This window comes from Melanaphis sacchari, unplaced genomic scaffold, assembly GCF_002803265.2.
Source record: "Melanaphis sacchari strain LSU unplaced genomic scaffold, SCAv2.0 Contig0_pilon_pilon, whole genome shotgun sequence".
Classification (NCBI taxonomy): Eukaryota; Metazoa; Arthropoda; class Insecta; order Hemiptera; family Aphididae; genus Melanaphis; species Melanaphis sacchari.
The window spans coordinates 17,140,823-17,160,036 of NW_020270366.1; the positions used below are offsets into that span (position 1 = coordinate 17,140,823).

General features: G+C 26.0%; 1 protein-coding gene across 1 annotated transcript; it reads right to left on the bottom strand.

The window, feature by feature from the left end:
* Positions 1-270: 270 nt before the first annotated feature.
* LOC112600330 (pre-mRNA-processing-splicing factor 8) lies at positions 271-17,783 on the bottom strand. Its single transcript, XM_025347531.1, has 41 exons — positions 17,611-17,783; positions 17,280-17,514; positions 17,023-17,191; positions 15,885-16,049; positions 15,596-15,811; positions 15,291-15,503; positions 15,095-15,229; positions 13,940-14,045; positions 13,488-13,635; positions 12,845-13,007; positions 12,551-12,768; positions 12,260-12,486; positions 11,971-12,180; positions 11,782-11,898; positions 11,518-11,724; positions 11,297-11,460; positions 11,065-11,191; positions 7,785-7,977; positions 7,268-7,455; positions 6,951-7,189; positions 5,874-6,020; positions 5,665-5,815; positions 5,421-5,597; positions 5,119-5,355; positions 4,865-5,055; positions 4,663-4,798; positions 4,323-4,492; positions 3,985-4,261; positions 3,750-3,910; positions 3,492-3,683; positions 3,172-3,366; positions 2,528-2,699; positions 2,339-2,452; positions 2,109-2,282; positions 1,848-2,041; positions 1,560-1,775; positions 1,327-1,492; positions 1,047-1,253; positions 864-988; positions 647-801; positions 271-498 (listed from the first exon to the last, which is right to left on the bottom strand). Exons 2-41 carry the CDS (start codon positions 17,509-17,511, stop codon positions 344-346), a joined length of 7,149 nt encoding a protein of 2,382 aa, XP_025203316.1. The 5' UTR covers positions 17,512-17,514; positions 17,611-17,783; the 3' UTR covers positions 271-343.
* Between the last annotated feature and the right edge of the window lie 1,431 nt (positions 17,784-19,214).

The following is a 19,214-nucleotide window of genomic DNA, read 5'->3' on the forward strand; positions in this document are numbered from 1 at the left end:
GTATATTAAAATTCTTATAAATAATAAAAACCAACCACATTGAATATCGACTTGATTTTATTGACAAAAATAATATTGATAAAATTTTGAAATTTTGATACATTTAAATATTTTTAATTTAATTGTGTTGTAGATATGTTTTTAAGAAAGTTGCAATTTTGTTTAAAATATATTTCGATTATAAATCAATACAATTTTAATTCAAAATCTCAATACTTTTATTAATAATTTTAAAAACACAATTTTTATCATTGTAAGTATAAAATCTAAAACAGTTTACAATACATTAAGATTTTTCAAGTATAAAATAAAAACTAACTTAAACAATTAATTATAATACACATTAAGCATACACGTCTTCACGGTCAGCACCAACTCCATCTCCATCTTCTAATGATGAGAAATTCAAGAAATGGGCAGGTCTATGAATTTCATGATAAAATTCTTTTGGATTGGCTAATTGTAACTCATACTTCATGTTTGCATCATGTCTTACGCCTATAATTTGAATAAAAGAACATTTGTTTATGGATCCTCAAATATTTGTAAAATATTGAACATTCATGACTCATCCACATATTTAGTTTACAAGTGTAAAATGAATGTGTAAGTATAGTTATTTATAAACAGTAGTATTTATATTTACCCATAAAATTATAGTTCCATGATCCTTGAGCTGGTACCATGAAGAAACCAAGGAATCTGTCTGACAACAGCATTTGTACTTTTTCATAATGGCTAGGCAAGTAGCCTTTAGGATTATTACCTTTGTCAGTGTTTTGTCGTCCCCATTCAAAACCACTACATTTAAAATAAATTAGTTCAAAATTTGAAAAATTTAAGCATTTAATAATTATTTTTACCTTGGAGTCAATTTATAAGCTGTCAATGAGCATGAACCTGGAGTAAAACTGCAAGTTATTATAACAGTTTTTTCTCCGTCCCAAGCTGAATTGTCAGACATAATTTTGGCATGGGTACTTATATCCTATAATATAAAATATGTAATTAATGAATTAAAAAATACTTTTTTTATGTGAAGTTACTTGTGGTGATAGTTGAGGCAGTTCATTAGGCTGTGTGTGTATCCAACCAAGTGGTTCCATGTCGTTGAGATAGTGATGGTTATTGGGTAATTGTGATGGTACATGTATAGTTTGATGCGTTCCCCACTGTGGAGGCATCACTAAACAACGGATTTCTTTTACTTGAGGGTTATCAGGAGGACTCACACCATATAAGTATGCACAAATCTAAGACAGTTAAAATAATGTTAATTAAAATCTTATTAAATACAGTAAATATTTCTAAAATAATTTAATGTACCTGAGCACGAAGATCAGAAATTGTGACAAACTTTTTAAGTATGTTTTTAGGTAATATATACGTGTAACCAGTTTCTTTAATGTCATCAGATGATACATATATATGGTTTGTACGTAAATGAAGATTAGTTGCAGAAATTGCACGAACTCTCCATTCAGTCTTAGAGCTAAAAATAAAATAGCATATTTGTAATTTTTAAAATTTATAAATTATGTTTAAACTAAGAATTATACCTGAAGGTTTGGGTTTCATAATTAGATGTAGTAGAAGTTATAATATCATCTCCATGTTTATTCACTGTTCTAGTTGTTGTTGCTGTTAATTGTGATTGTTCTTTAGTTTGTTTTTCAATCTCAGCAATTTGCTGCCTTTGTGCTGATGGTGCACTAATCTCCATTCCCAAAATAATATCACGAATTTCTGATTGTGTTAAAGATGCAACATTCACATTATGATAAAATAATAATTATTTAAATAACTGTATGCTAAAAATTATTAATCTAATCTTGAATATTACATACTTATTTTTTTTTCCATAATCAGCTAAAATTAAATCTTTTAGTTGCACTTCAACCTTAATCCATTCATCATCACTAAGGGTAGGCCAAATGTGATGTGGCTCAGTTATAGTTGTTTTGTCTGGTTTTAATATAACTTTGGTACGTTCAGTATTGACGTGTAAAGCTCTTAATATTAATATTAAACGAGAAAATGCCTAAAAAAAAATAATACAATTACTATTTTAATTGAAATATCAAACACGTGGGATAATCTATTTATACCGTATAGGAAGATATAGTTTTAAGCCAATCATCATACAAATTGAAAAGAACCATCTGAGGTTCAGTCGCTTTCAGTATAAGATCACCAAACTTCTCTACCTTTAAACATGCTTGGAATGGAAGTTGTAACTCTGATCCTTTGATTACAATATTTGGGAAATCCAAAAGATGCACCTAAGAAAAATAATTTTTAATAAGAATGTGTTATATTGACTAACAAAAAAATTTACCTCAAGAGGATCCAACATTCCTTTACGTGTAACAATAATTTGTTTAGGTTGTTCTTCAACTGGTAATGAACGAATCAAAGCTGCTACTTCTTCAGCTGTTTTCCATTTTGCTAACTGAAGACATACAATTTAAATATAAAGACTAAATAAACAATTAACAGTATTAAAAATTAATAAAATAATATTTACTTGTCCTAAACGTTTTTGACCAGCCCATACTGACGTATGAATTATTTTCAAAAACAGTTGTCCAGTACGTGGATTAAATATGAAAATTGCTCCATTAATGGGCTTTGTTGTTAAATTTCCTTCAAAAGTTTTATGAATTGTTACTCTATAGACATTTGTATCATCAACAAACCTTGAATCAAATAACATAATATATAATAGATGAAATAAAATAATTAAAAATTTTCATGGAAATATTATTCATTCATATTGTTGCTATTAAACATATGTATAATACAGTATAACTTTAATTAACCATCAGTCTTTATCATCTATTGTAGTAAAAAAATTGAATTTTGGAGAGCGCAGTTATCTCATTGCAGTAACTAAATAATATCTTTTCCGTAAAACATAGAACTTGCTGTTCAAAAAAAGCAAGCCTCGAAGAAACAGAAGATGATAGATATTTATCATAGTTATTATTTATGTGTGTATTTAAACATAAGTTCATTTTAGCATACTTTTGTAATAATTATAATACACATATACGTTTATTGCAACATTTTTATTAACTGTCATTGTTGCAATTAAGGCGATAATGGTTGATTGAAGTTTTACTGTATTTATATATTAAAATTAATTGATAAATTATGAATATGAATTACCAAATAATTTGATTGGAAAACAGTTCACCATAATTTTGACTTGATAAGTATGGTTCTGTAGGTTCAGAAGAATACAGTTGTAGAGCTTTTCGAATACGTTCTCTCAAGACATATAGAGCAGGATTTGCTTTCATAATTTTAGCCATAGCTTGTTGAATTAAAGGCTTGCAACCAGGGAACCAATTACCATAAGCACTAAAACAATTAAATTTATATAAATATAATATATTAAATATTTTATTTAATAAAATTAATCATTATTATTAGTAATATAATAAATTAAAAAATTAATATTGTCAAAATATATTAGATATAATTACCTGTGCAAGTTGTATGCCAAATCTATTGCGATGAGTACACCAGTAGGAGATGGATAAATAGACATATTATCAGTAGTATAATCCAGAAATTTGGCTCTCGCATAACGTTCAACATCATGTGAATCATAGTCACCCCATCTAAGTTGGACATCTAACCAATATTTTTGTGTAGTAGTGTTATCCATTGTATCCCTAAAATAAGTTATAAAGATTTAAACAATATCAATAAAAAAAAAATATTTATTTTGTTATAATTACTTTGAGTCAGCCAAAAGCGAGGGTCTGGACACATTCCATTTATAAGCAGCAAAAAGTAAGATATCAGCACAAGACGAATTCATTTTGTAAGATTTACGAGGGTGAATAGTTTCTTTTTGAACAGTTTCAATTTCTAATGCATCAAGTTCTTGATCAAAAACCTACAAATCAATAAAAATATAAATTACTAAGTTAAATACATATTTTAAGTGGTTTAGTTTAACAATAGACTAACTTGACAAAGATCCATAACAATGGATTCATGAACTTTTTGCCACAAATGAGCCCTGAAAATTTGAATCAGGGAAATTTTGAGAGTAGGAATTTTACCATGCATAAATATTCCAGTCAAATCAAGTTGAACTTGGAAACCAACATAAACATTAGCACGGTTAATAGTTGGTGACCACCATAATGTAAAACGACGATTAGGTATTTGATTTAAACCAGAACGTTGTGCATTGGTCAATTTTTTATATTTCATCGATTCTTCAAAACCAGATGCCTTTTCCCTGAAAATAAAAATTAAGTTGACATAACAAAAATTAAATAATATAATACAAATTATTTTACCAGAATAAACCTTCCCAAGTTGGGAAATAAGTTCCTTTGAATAAAGTATGTTCCAATATACCCTCAACACCACCCAAGGCTTGAATCATATCAGTTCGATAATTATTCAAATTCCATAATTTACCATCATGTCGTTGATGAGTCCACCAGAAGGGATTCTGTTTTAGAACCTAAATTAAAAATAATTCATTAATACTCATTATTCAATAATACAATAATGATTTCTTATCTATTAAATATAATTTATAATACCGAACTTTTATCTTTTAAATTAATTGAACTATTATAACTTTATGTCTCTACAACTTGCAAGATTTGAAAGTTCTTTTATCAATTTTACCTGATATTGTTTAAATTCGGTTCTAATTCTCCAGCCTTTATCATAAGCTAACGTATGTCTGTCTTTTTGAAACAAAGTATTAATTCTAGGTATTCCACGATCCCAACTGTCTTCTAAATCTTCTAATGTTAAACGTCTGAAAATACAGAACAAAAATATATCAAAATACAAACCAATATGTATTTATATATTTAAGTTTTACCTATTTTGTGCATTTGCTTCTTGTCTTTTCAAAGCATATTCAGCCCACACTCTTTGGGAATCGATAAACTCTGATTCCCATGGTTGTATATAACGATATAAATTTGGAATTAATTGATCTTCATCATGACTCATGCCTGAACGAAAATGAGTAATGCCAACATCTGTTTGTTTTGACCATCTTAGATCAGACTAAAAATAAATTGTTTATGTGCAATAAAATATTTTTAAAACTGAAATTATATTATTAATTACTTGAGGAATGAGAACATGACCCATAGATAACATTCCTAAACCACCAAGTTCTTTAGGTGTATAAAAAACCACTGGAGGGAATCTTGAAGGCATTTTGGAATTAAGACCAATTTTAATACGAGTTTGAATTTTGTTTTCACATTTCACCAATAGATCCAAAAGTTCTTGAGTATTTACTACGGCCTCTCGGAAATAAGTCATAAGACCTATCAAAGCTGTATTCCATTTGTTAACAATCTATATTAAAAATTAATAATTAATTTGTTTATTCAAGTATAATAATGATTAAAATTTAATTTAACCTTTGTAAATGTCGTTGATCCACTAGCCATTAATATTTGACGAACACGGTTGTGGAATCTTTGTAAAGATTCGTCATCAACTCTCAAGAACGATTGAGCTGTTCTTTCCTTAGTAATTTCATTTTGTAAGTTCCATATACCATCTCGATGAGTAAGTTCATCATGAATTGTTCGACACTAAAATTTATTTAATATTAATTTAAATGCATAATTTATTTTTCACAAAATATAATAATCAACTTACTTTTGGTAGAATTCGACATTCAAAACCACTCATATTAAACAACAAATTAGGATTATCTTTGGAATAAACGCTTACAAAACTGTTTTCCCACTGAATGGTAGTAGTAGAACGGGGTAATCTGTTTTTTATGTCCCAGAATACAGCTCGTCCTCTATTAAATTAAAAATAATCAACACAAATAAACTACCAACCATTTTACAATAACTTACAAATTAACATCATGTTTCATTAAGCGCATCCTAGCATCACGAGGCCAACACTTTTTATTATTATAACCAACAATGTTTTCATTATTTGGATCTGGATGTTCTGTTAAATAGCGCTGAATAAGATCTTTTGCTTCCTCAGCAGTAAATCTATTAAAAAGATATTCAAATATATTTAAACATACTTTAGAATAGTTCATCGAAACTATGTTATTATTCTTTTTTCTAATTATTAATAGTTCACTTAATTATTTTATTAATCTAGTACTAAATTACATTATTAATTTAATAACAAATTGTATATATATATAATATTTTAATTACAGTTAGGAAATTCAAAATATTTAAAACTTTTAGTCTAAAATACAATGTGACTTGGATGATAGTAATAAATGATATGCCAAATTATCCATTTAAAGTAAGATAATTTATTTTAAAAACTATTTAAGAGGACGCTACACAGACATTTATTGTCTCAGTCTTACAAGTGCATAACATTGAAAATTTATGTTCAGCAGATTAGGTTTAGCTTCATTAGTTTAAAAACTAGAGTAAATCGACTTATAATGAAACTTGATGGTAAGAATATTTTCTGTGTTTGTATGTGGGTTTTTACGATAATTCAATTTTTTAAATGAGTTATGCACATTTTTAATTTACTATATTTTACATATGCAAAACTCGTTAAAAAATTGAACTATCGTAAAACACCTACATACAAACACAGATAATCTTCTTACCATCAAGTTTCATTATAGGTCAATTCACTATAATTTTTAAACTAATGAAGCTAAACCTAATCTGCTGAACGTAAATTTTCAATGTTACGTACTTGTAAGACTGAGACAATAAATGTCCGTGTAGCGTTCTCTTACGTTTATGAAAATATTCTTTTTTTTACATAATTTAGAGTTAATGAAAAACTAAATTTATCTAAAAAAAAATCAATATTTTTTACTAGTTTTAAATAATTAATATGGTTTATTTTTTCTTTAAACTTTAATTATATAACTCCTTAATCATTTGTATAAATGAACAGTAAATTAACTTCACATACCTCAATTAGTTAAAAATAAATACCTTAAAAATATGTGTACTCTATCAATATATCGACAATAAAGACGAACTGGATGAGCTATTTCAGTAACAACATCTTGGAAAGTTAAGAAATCATTTGGCATTTGTGGTGGTCCAGCCATTTCTGAAGCTCTTTGCAACCCCAAAACTAACAAATCCAAAACCAATCCATAATATTGAACAATGAATGATGAAAATTGTAAACCTCGAACTATACCATAACTATTAGTATGGTTCATATCCTGTAATTTTGTACACATTTCAAAATTTGTAAGAACACATCACATTTTTTTAAATCTTAAATTGTTTTTAAGACAAACCTTATAATTGATTATAACATTGCTTTTAGCAGTCATATAATCAGCAATATTATGATCAACAATTAATCTTAATAATCTGTTAAGTAATGTTAGATCAATCTTCTCATAAATTTTTTCAAATTTGGATTCAAGCAATACGTTGCATTCACCTTCACTAACATCCCATACATCTTGTAAATTATTTACACCTATATTAAAATAAGTGTTGTCATTATTGAAAAAAGTAATTACCAAAATTATTCATAACAAATTATTTTTGTGGCCTGGTGTGGCGCAGTGGTTGGCCTTAATCATTTATGTGTTGTGAGATCAAGCATTGACCGGCGTCGCTAGCTCTTGGATGGACGACCACCCGAATTCTTAGTAATAAATCCATGGCGTGCACACACACACACACACGTTCCAACTCTATTAACCAAACTTTACACAAGACAAAAACCTACTGTTCTTATCCATAGCTAATCGCTTTAGTTGTCAAGCTTAAAATAAGATCAATAAAAAAAAAATTATTATTTACCTTGACACCATTTATATACAAGTAATGGTGGAGGTTCAGTATCAGAAGGTTTAATCCATGGTGGAAATAAGCGTCGTTTATCAGCTTCATACCATAAATATTGATCTAAATAGGCATCAGTTATTTTTTCTAATGGTTCAACATCATACACAGGAACTAGGTGAGAATACAAATCCATAAACTCTATACCAACCTAAAAAATTAAGTTGATTAATTTTATTAGTACTATAATATTGGTAAACAATAAATATATGTTAAAAATATATTATTTCACATGCAAAATATGATATAATATTAATCACGACATAAGTTTTTATCAAATTTTAGTGATAATTCTGCCCAGAGAGAGAGAGCTACCACCTCTGCATATCTTCACATGACACCATTTCTTCGAGACAGATTTTACTATGGTAGGATGTCACATAAAGATATGCATAAGAACCAATTTTTGTTAGTCTACATCAGGTGGCTGGCATGCGGAGTAGCAATTTTATGTGGCTTGCGATTACAATTTATAATTGGTATAAAAATATGGAATATCACATTATGTTAGTTAATAACCCAACTTTGTTAATAAACACCATGTTAAATTGTCAAATTAATATAGGTACCAAACAGTAATGAAACTTAAATAAATTATTAAACATTGTTTTAAGTTTTAACTGTAAAATGTAAATAAAATGAGAAGTATTGCCCGTGAAATCTTTTTTATTATTTTTTGGCTCTCAACACCAATAAGGTTGCTGACCCCTGGTCTACATTGTTTTTTCTCGTAATAATACTTATAATAAATGAAAAAATCAAATCAAATTGTTTATCAAATAAATTATGTTAAATTAAAATGTTATAAGAAAATTTATATAAAATAATTATTTATCATTTAAAGCAATTGTTTTGTACAGTAGATACAATTCATCATTGATTAATAAATATTATTATATATTATACTGTTTAAGCATTTAAGATGTAGTTATTTTATATAATCTGAGTGGTATAAACCATAAATTTAACTGCTGTACTATATTTTTTTCTTAAAAGGTAATTACATCTATTGTAAAGGTATTTTGATCAACATTACTTATAAGACACTTTTTTTAATGACATACAAATATTACGTTCTTGTTCATCTTATAATATAATATAGTATAATATGATATAATAGTAAATTCAAATATTTTACTATATAATATTTTGTTCAGAAATAACATTTTGTCCAAACAACATTTATAGTAACAGATCACTGACCACGTTTAAAATAAATGCTATCTGTCTGTATTCATTAATACAGATATCAGACCCCTGTGCTAATCATCATAACAAAATATGCTCAGAAATGCGCATTTTCCTATTGATTTTAAAATAAACATGTCACAGACAAAATCCATTAAAAAACCAACAGTTGGGCATCATTCTGCATCCAATTTCAGAGCCCCTACGCGATTCATCATTGATTATTAAATAAGATTCTATGTATTATATTATTTAAGTTATAATAATAAAACTTATTTTATCTTAGCAATATATTATATAATGAAAGTTTACAGTTCTACTACTACATATTCTTTTCAAGACTTAATCATTTCTATATCTAGATAAATATTATTTATAAGAAACATTTTTAAATATTAGGTATATAATTAATTGTTGTTTATTTAACATGATATAAAGGTAGATTGAAATATTGTTTAATGTATTAGGGTTCAGATGTAAAATGATGTCCAAACAACATTTACAGTAACAGATCACTGATCATGTTAAAAATAAATGCTATCTGTCTATATTCATTAATATAAATATCAGACCCCTGTGCTAATCATCATAATTCATAACAATATCATTTTAAAAATATATTCAATTAAGCGCATTTTCCTATTGATTTCAAAAAAGGACACATCATGGATAAAATCTATTTAAAACACAATATTTGGTCATCATTATGCATCCAATTTCAGAGCTCCTACATAATTTATTATTAATTATTAAATACTATCACAGTATCTAATATTTTATTAAAAGTGTTAAGTTTAAAAACTTATTTAATTCCAATAACATAAAGGAATTTATGATTTCATATGACTATTGTAAAAATATTAATTAAATTAACTTAAATATAGGTAAAAATTTAAGTTTTGTAAAAAAAATGAATGAAAATATTTAAGAAAAATTACAAATAAAATTAAAACTAGTGATTACTGAGCAATATAGTTTTGTTACTTTAATAGTTACTAAATCTTATTTTTGTTATATAGCAGCGTTTAATTGTTATTATTAGTATAATAAGGTATCTTATAATTTATGATATACTGAAAATATTGTAATTACAGTAAATGCTCTATCACTAAGAAAGTTTTACCAGTAGAGTAATTGCAATAAACATGTTGATTAAATTACTAATTATTATTTAAAAATTGCATTAACTAGAACAGGAGTCAGAACCTTTTCATTTAAATGAACCATTTTTCAAATAATTTTCAAATTAATGCATTGGTTAAGATATAAGAAAACATTTCATAGTACAAAATAAACAATTTTATAGGAAATTGATAGGCATGAAAAATATAATAATATTTAATAGTATTAAATTTAGAAAAACCTTATTTCATTATAATAAAACTGAATTTTAATTTACATTTTACTGATCTCAATATTGATGCATACTCAAAACAGTCATAAGTTGCATGCTAAGAAGCTGTATGATCTCTAATACTGATCTAAAACATGTACACAACCAAAATCTCAAAAGTTGGATTGCACAGAAATGATACTAGTTCAGTATATTATTAGAGGACTACAAACATTTAACAGTTTTAACATGCATCTTAAAAAAATATCTAAAATGCTACTCAAAGAATAGTATTCTCTAAATTCAAAATGAAAATCTGTCTTCTAATTTTTTAATTGATAAAAAAATTCTGGTAAACAAATGATGATACTGAATTTCAATTATTACATAAACAATGAAGAAGCAATGAAAGTTAACTATTGCCAGATTACTATATGGTAATCATACATTTTAAGTTCTCATTTGATTTTTAAATTTTAAATCTTAATCTTTTTAATATGCATTATTCAACATGTTTGTAACAGAACTTCATATTTTTAAGAACATGATTTTTAAAGTGGCTACACCACTAGTAGACCATATTTTATAAAATAGCCATATACTTTATATCGGTTATAAAAAATGTAATTTATAATGTTATAAAATAAAAGCATATCACTAACAATTTTATATAAATTTCAATCTATTTTCTTAAAAATATAAAATACAATAACTTACTTCTTTAAATGTTCTTTGAGTCAATAAATGACGTTTTATTCTTGAAAGTGCTTCATGAGGATTATCATAAGCCTGTTCAATTAATCCTAATTCTTCTCTTTGGCTTTGATTCAAACGTGACTTTACACTAGACAAAATATTTTATATGGTAGAATAATAATTGTATTATTGGGTGTTAATAATTCCAAATATATTTTTATAAATCTATTGTGGTTACATGTTTTATTATTACCTGTAAGCCTCTTTTAAACGTTCAAGAGCTAAAATTAATAATTTAGTATCATGTTTATATGAAAGAGGAGGAAATGGTATTGGAGCAAATCGTCGCGATTCTAACCAATGTACAGTTGTGGTGTAAATAGCTACAGCTTCTTCGGGAGAAATGTATGGTCCATCCTAAAATATAATATGTGTATAAATAAATAAATAGTGATAAAAATAGATAAATCATACTTTAAGATAATTGTGTTGACGTTCTTGTTCTGCTTTTAAGTATAATCTAGTTAAACGACCTAAATTCTTTTTACACACAGTCTTATCAACTGTAGCTCCTCTACGGATACGTTCTCTATTATAATGTGCAGTATTTGTCCACCAATCAGCTTTCATTTTTACATAACGAAGAATCATATTTTCAATTGGAGTTGGTAATCCAGGAACCTTAAAGAAAAATTTTTTTTAAATAAAAATTAATAAAATTTCTTGTAAATTATTTACCTTCCATGGAATATTAGCTTTCCAACATCTCCATGCTTCAGATAAATGCTGCAAAATTGTTCTAGCTTTATTTTGTTTAATACCTTCTGGCATCATATCTACAATATCATGCATGACCTAAATAAATAAAATATTACTTACAATAAATTATAAAAATAAAAAAAAAAAAAAAAAAAGTTTAATATGTACAGAAGCACGAAGTTCTAAATCAAAGTGACTCTCAACACGTTGTTTAGTAACAGTTTTTGCAACTCCTTTTGAATGTCTTCCTTCAAACTGACGAGATAATAAATTACCTAACCACCTTTCTAATAATGGTGTTATACCTCGCATAAAAAATAACCATACACGCCAACCGGGTGCCCAAAATCCACAACCTGGGCCTTTGCCTACTGGTCCCTAAAATATAACAATTTATGATTATAAATGAAACATTGTTTTATAAAACAAATTATTATAACTTGATAAAATAACTTACGGTATTAAATCGATAGTAAATAAGATGTTTTAGATCTTTGCACATACGTATTTGTCTCATAAGTTTGTACTTATAACGATACATGCCGGTCAGTTGTCCAACATGTGCAAAAACATATTGTAACCCATCAGCTAATTGAAATGCATCAATATTATTTAATCTATATTGTACATGTGAATCAATAATCAATTTTGTTAAACGAAGAATTTCTCGGCACAAATGAAAAGCTAACAAAATAAATAAATACATTTAATCATAAATAAACTTTAGAATTTTTGAATTAAAATATACCATTTCCAAATCTAGATTTTTTCCTTTCTTTAGTAGTAAGTGTTTTCACTGGTTTCAAATTAAAATTGTAATCCAAATGCAAGTAGTTAAGATTTTTACGATGAATTAAAAGGTTTAACATATTATATCCTTGCCTGCATACTTGTAAACCAGCTTCTACCCAATCTAATGTTGTAGTTTGGAAAAACTTTGTAAATTTAAATGATCGGAATAAATATCTAAGAATAACATAAAATTAGCAGTTATTAATATAAAATAAATTTTAAAAAATTAGATAAATTCTGTAAAACAAACCTTTTTTTTTGAGGTTTAGGTGGCCGATGTTTCAATGCATTTAACACATAATATTTCAAAAGTTTTTGATAGCTAACACGAACTTTGACAGGTTGTCCTGGTGGACAATGTTCTCTATACCAACTCTTAACTAAAGGTACATCAATAGCTCTTCTACAACGGCCTAAAAGCATATAAAAAAAATAATAAGTATAAAGTACATTAGATGCCATGTGACCAACGATGTCTGCACAGCATTAGGATACAATATTATTTTTACATATGCAAACAGCCACACCATGTTATTATTTATACACATTAAACCACCAGTGTCCATAAATTAATAAGGTTTTTAATTATTAACTTTTCTATAATGCTACATTAATATACAAAATAAGAGTGTAGTGGTAAAACGGAAATAATTAAAAAAATGTTGATGTAATAAACATGTTTTTTTTTTTTTATCTATATATATGTTAAAATATTTTTCAAATAAAATAATATACACAAATTAAAATAACATGGAAAAATATCTTTAGTACATCAATAATATGTATAATGTGACCACCAGCAGTCACTATTAGTCAATGAGTTAATAATTCACCATTTGTTAGTAAAAATAATTAATATTTAATAAAATAATAAAATAATATAATATTCTAACCAGAGCGCATATTAAATGGTCTAGGAGCCCATAATAATGCAATTCCATTTGCTGTATTATCAGTATAAACAGGAGTTTCTTGTAAAAATGGTTGAACTTCAGGGGGTAGTTCAAATTCTTCATCATCATCAAATACAGGTTCATTAACCTATAAATAATATGTTTATTAAATGATAGTGTAATATTAAATAAAGTAAAGATAATTTTTAATTTTTCAACTAAGCAAAGTAATAAGAATATGATAATACAAATACTAAATTAAAACAAAAATTCAAAAGTTCAAAACGTTTATCATATATAAAGTAATGTTAATAAATAGAAAATTTAATACATTTTAAAAGAAGTAAAAAGTAAAAATTATTTAATTAAACAACAATTTTTAAATTTTTAAATTAACATTTAAATAAATTAAGTGGTAGAAGTGATAATAAAAATAGTAATATAGTAAATACCTTAACCGAATGTCTGTGAGATATAGGATTTATTAAGGGGTCAAAATAAAATGCCGGCAAGTCTGGATCTTCAGTTTTAATGTAAACAACATTTGGAGCATGATACCTGAAATTCAGAACAATAATCTTACAAACTTTCTGAGAATAGATAACAATCAACTGTGATATTAATAGGAACATTTCATTATATTAGTATCTCATTTTAATATTTAATATTAATATTAACATAAAAACAAACACTTAAAAAAGTAGTAAAAATGATAATAGTTTAAGAATGCAATAATAATCAAATAACTAAAAATATTATGTGTAATAATCTCAAAGTATATTTATTTAAATTTTCAAATAAAATAATACCAACTCATTAATAAAGATATTTAAAAATGTTTTTAAAACTGCATTTTGTTCAGATATGTAGTTTTGTCCAAACAACATTTACAATAACAGATCACTGACCACGTTAAAAATAAATGCCGATTGTCTGTATTCATTAATACAGATATCAGACCCCTGTGCTAATCATCATAACAAAATATGCTCAGAAATGCGCATTTTCCTATTGATTTTAAAATAGACATGTCACAGACAAAATCCATTAAAAAACCAACAGTTGGGCATCATTTTGCATCCAATATCAGAGCCCCTACGCAATTCATCACAGCTTTTAAAATACTAAATTATAAAAAATATTTCTTATATTATTTAGGCACATTCCTAAATTCAATTAATTTGAGTATTATTTAGTTTATTATTAATTATAAATATCATATTTTTTTATTAATAAATAAAATTAAATCCAAACATTCTGTTTTAGAGATGTTATTAAATATTAGAATACACAATCACATGTTTTCTTGTTTTTAAAATAGTGATAATTTATCACTGATAAATCATACAGCTATAGCCTTCTAAATATTCATAAAAATATTTATTTTTTAAATACTAAATTGTTCATAACTATCAGCGCTAAATTAGATTGTCTTTTATCTAGCTTGCTACAACGATTATGTAAATTAATATTACACACATTAGTAAAAACTTCAAATATTTTTATGAAGTTTTCAAAACTTGTGTGTTAGTTTTAAAATTTTTACACAAAAAATTGTGTGTTAAAATATAAATAAAAATAAATTATTCTTAATGAATAAAACTCACCAAGATAAATGAACATAATGAGGAAGGTTATTATATAAATATGGAAATGCAATTCTATATTCAGTTCTTACAGGTTGTCTTATAATAATCTTGTTAATATCATTAAATTCATTCCAATCCTCGTCACGAACAAAACTAAAATATACAAAATTTAAAAAATGTTGCTAAAATACACATATAAAAGTTAAAAACTTACGATGGATTCGAATCCTTGATAAGTGGTTCAAATTTTGGTCCTCCGGGAATAGCCATATTTAATGCTTTAGCAGTAAAGAATGACTTTGGGTCAAATAAATAAAAGTAATTATCATCAACAAGATCTGTTAAAAGTTGATTAGCTAATCTATATAATGTAGCCATCTGCGGTAAAGTTAAATTCCATTTACGATATGTAGATCCGTTAACATGCCTAAAAAAATTATATAATTAATTGATTAAATATAAATACAGTTAAGATTAAGTAAAATAATTTTAAATGAATAAATATTATTTGTTATATACCTTGTGTTAACAAGTGGTTTATGATCATAAAACCATTTTGCTACAGCAGCATCTTCTTCAGTATCCAAGTCAATCTGAATAGCTTCCAGAGGTTCAACATCTAATACATTGTCAGCATAATCTAAGGGTGGCTCTTCATCGTCAAATGGAGGAAAACGCATCCGCTTAAAATGACGCCTATCACGTTTTTCTCTTCTCATCATTATCCACATAGTTCTGAAAATAAAACAAAATGATAAGTAGGTTACGTCTATTTAATCAAGATAATATTAAAAATAAACTGACTTACCCCCATTGAGCAATATAAACTGGTTCAATCACCCATGGAATTTCATTAACAAAAGTAATTGCACCAGTTATATGATACAAAACTTTTACATCACGAATCTGTTCCCATGGCATGGGCATATTTTCCAATAATTTTAAAACAGCATGTGGCATATATTTCAGAGCTCTAAATAAAAATATTAATTTTACTATATTCATTATTATTTTTTTACATTTTAAAACCACATTAGATATTTAAAGATAATTAATCACATTAAGTAATTTATAACTAATATTTTTTTCAATTTTAATAAAATAACAAATATTTAAGTACAATCAATAAGTATTAGTATACATAATTAAACACTGATTTATTTAATATATGATTGTTGTATTAATAATGATAAATAAATAAATATAACCAGAAATTAAAAAAACTTGAGACTTACTGCACTTAATATTTCATAATTGTAAGTGATATACATAAAAAATTTGTGTTGATACTAACATATTCAATGATTAATAGTTTTTAAGTTTCTATTATTTCGGGCAAATAGGAATTGAATCGGAAACGCTGCGATGGCAATTAAAATATGCTTTGTACATGATTATACTTATAATATAGTCAGTATGCTGATAATTTTATTTTGGAAACAGCATATTAATCACATTAACACATTTATTTTTTTTATTTATATTATTTTCAAGTTCTAACATACATACATAAGAATTTAAATCTTGATTACACAATGATATTTTTGAGTTTCCATTTAATTTGATATTTACAGTTTAAATAAACTAACTTATTTACACATGAATTAAAAATATTAATTATGTACTCTTTTGCCTCTTAATATGAAAATATAAGATAAGACAATCAACTGAAAATTTGATACTTTATTTAAAAAAATTCTTTTATTGCTTATTTTTAAGCACATATACGATAAGAAAGCCAATACAATTAAATAGTGTTAAATTTAAAAAGTGAATCAAGATGAACAATATACTGATCAACAAAACATACCTATTACAAAACTAGAACTAAAAACTTCTTCAAAAAGCTAAGAGCTAATGTGGTTAAATTACTTGTCTTAAAACCAAAATCAGTTTTTAAAATCAATTAAATTTATTTAAATACTTCTTTATTTTATTTTACATACCCTAAGTAAACTCTTTTATCATGACGATACTTTCGACTGCTCATGTCGCCATGATCCCTTATTATCTTACGTATATGTTCAGGAGGCATATCTTCTTTTTGTGCATCAACAAAACCAAATTTACGCTTAGGTGCAAATCTTTTAGATTGAATTTGTTGCCATTTTTGTGCTGTAAAATTTCAACATTTAAAAAGTTATCATAGATAATAAGTGACTATAGGACAATTAATTCGAAAAAAACAATTAATCAAAATTACATTTTTCTTGTAATTTCTCTTCACTTAATGGTTCAGGTATTCGGTGAGGTGGAGCTGAAGACATTTGATGCATAGCCATTTGTTGAGCAACATGCATATGAGCATGTACAGCTGCTGCCTGTGCATGTGCAGCCTGGGCTTGAGCTTGTGCTTGCACAGCAGCAATTTGTTGCTGCTGCTGAATGATCTGGGCCCATTGGTGTCCGCCCAACATAAATGGTGGAATAGACATAATCTATTGAAATAAAAAAATAAGTATTATTATTGTATAAGACAATATATATTATTATTCCTAGTGTATAACCATACAAACATAATATAAATAACTTACTATTTAAATTAAATTGACACAAATGAGACGAATTATTACATCTTACATTGAATTGTTAATTTGAGTAGAAATAGCTCAATTCAATTAATACCAAAATGTAGAAATTAAGAAAACGCGAGTTATTATTCCAAACAAACAAAACGGAACATCCGAACTCGAAACTGTTGGGACTCTGAACGTCGGTAAACGCATAATGTAATCACACCGACACATTTATAATCTCCTATACCAAAGATATTGGATACATAGTATTACACTTGAGTGTTAGAGTCTTTGGAAGTGATAAACAAAAGAAATTGGCGGTAATAATGATTTTAATTTTTAAAAGTTTTATAATTTTCTTTAGTTATAAGTTATAACCACAGACTTTTCTTTGTTCATAGTAGTAAACATATAAAATAACAATGTTGTTAAAACAAAGTGTTGTATGTATATGATAATATTAAAAAGATAATCCGTACCATTGTAAACTGTAAACTGTGAAGCCAACTGATTGGAATTGCGGATGTTTCGCCCCCGGAGTTTCGTCCCCGGCAGTTATTGAAATAGGACATTTCGTGCAAGAGAGATATTAATCATTGGACGTTTGGACCCCGGACCTCGGTATACATTGATAATCTAAATAATTATAATTTATATTTAATGTTTAAATGACAATACTACAAAATATACAAATATATAATTAATGTTCATACAATATAATCAAATAGGTAGTCAAGATTTAGATAAATCAAAATTATATTAAGTAAAAATGAATCAATTAAAATTAAATACTACGTTATTAAGATAAATTATATATTTATTTTAGGTCAACTGACTTAAATTTTTAAATATTATAAAATGTCTTTATTACTTACCTACATATAGCCTATATACTATATTAGACATTTCAGAATTGTTAATTAAAAATAAATGTATTAATTGTTAATAAAATAATGAACTTTGAAGAAATAAATAAATAATAATGATTTAAAAAAACCTGAGAACCCAATGTCCTATTATCAAAGTATATCTACCGGGGACCAAACGTTCTATGGCTAATAACTCCACGGAACGAAGCATCTAATCTTAATAATTACCGGAGACGACATGGCCATGTTTTTGGTCGGCAAAACATAATCATTAATCATACAAAATGTTTTAGGAATAAAAATTTTAAATGGTAGGATAAAATAAAAAAAATTCATGATACATAATTCGTATTTTTTGAAGTAAAAATTAAATATTCAACATTAAAACATAAATTAATAGTAAGGTACCAAATATATAGGTTCTTAAAATTTTTAGTTTTAATTGATTCAAAAGTTTTTATTTTATAAATTATTAATTACAAAAAATATGCATAACTTGAAGTTAATAAAATACAACAAATAGATAAACATTTACCTTCGTATATAAATATTAAATTGTGACTTAATTAAAATGAAAGATAATATTATTTATTATTAAATAAAATTAACTTGTGTAATGATGTGCTCTAAGCAATCATAGTTAAATATTTATATAATAAAATTATGACCTTTAACTATAAATATTATTTCAATATGCATACAAACATAATTGTTAATAATTTTCTTCATTGTATAACTTTAATACATGTTATT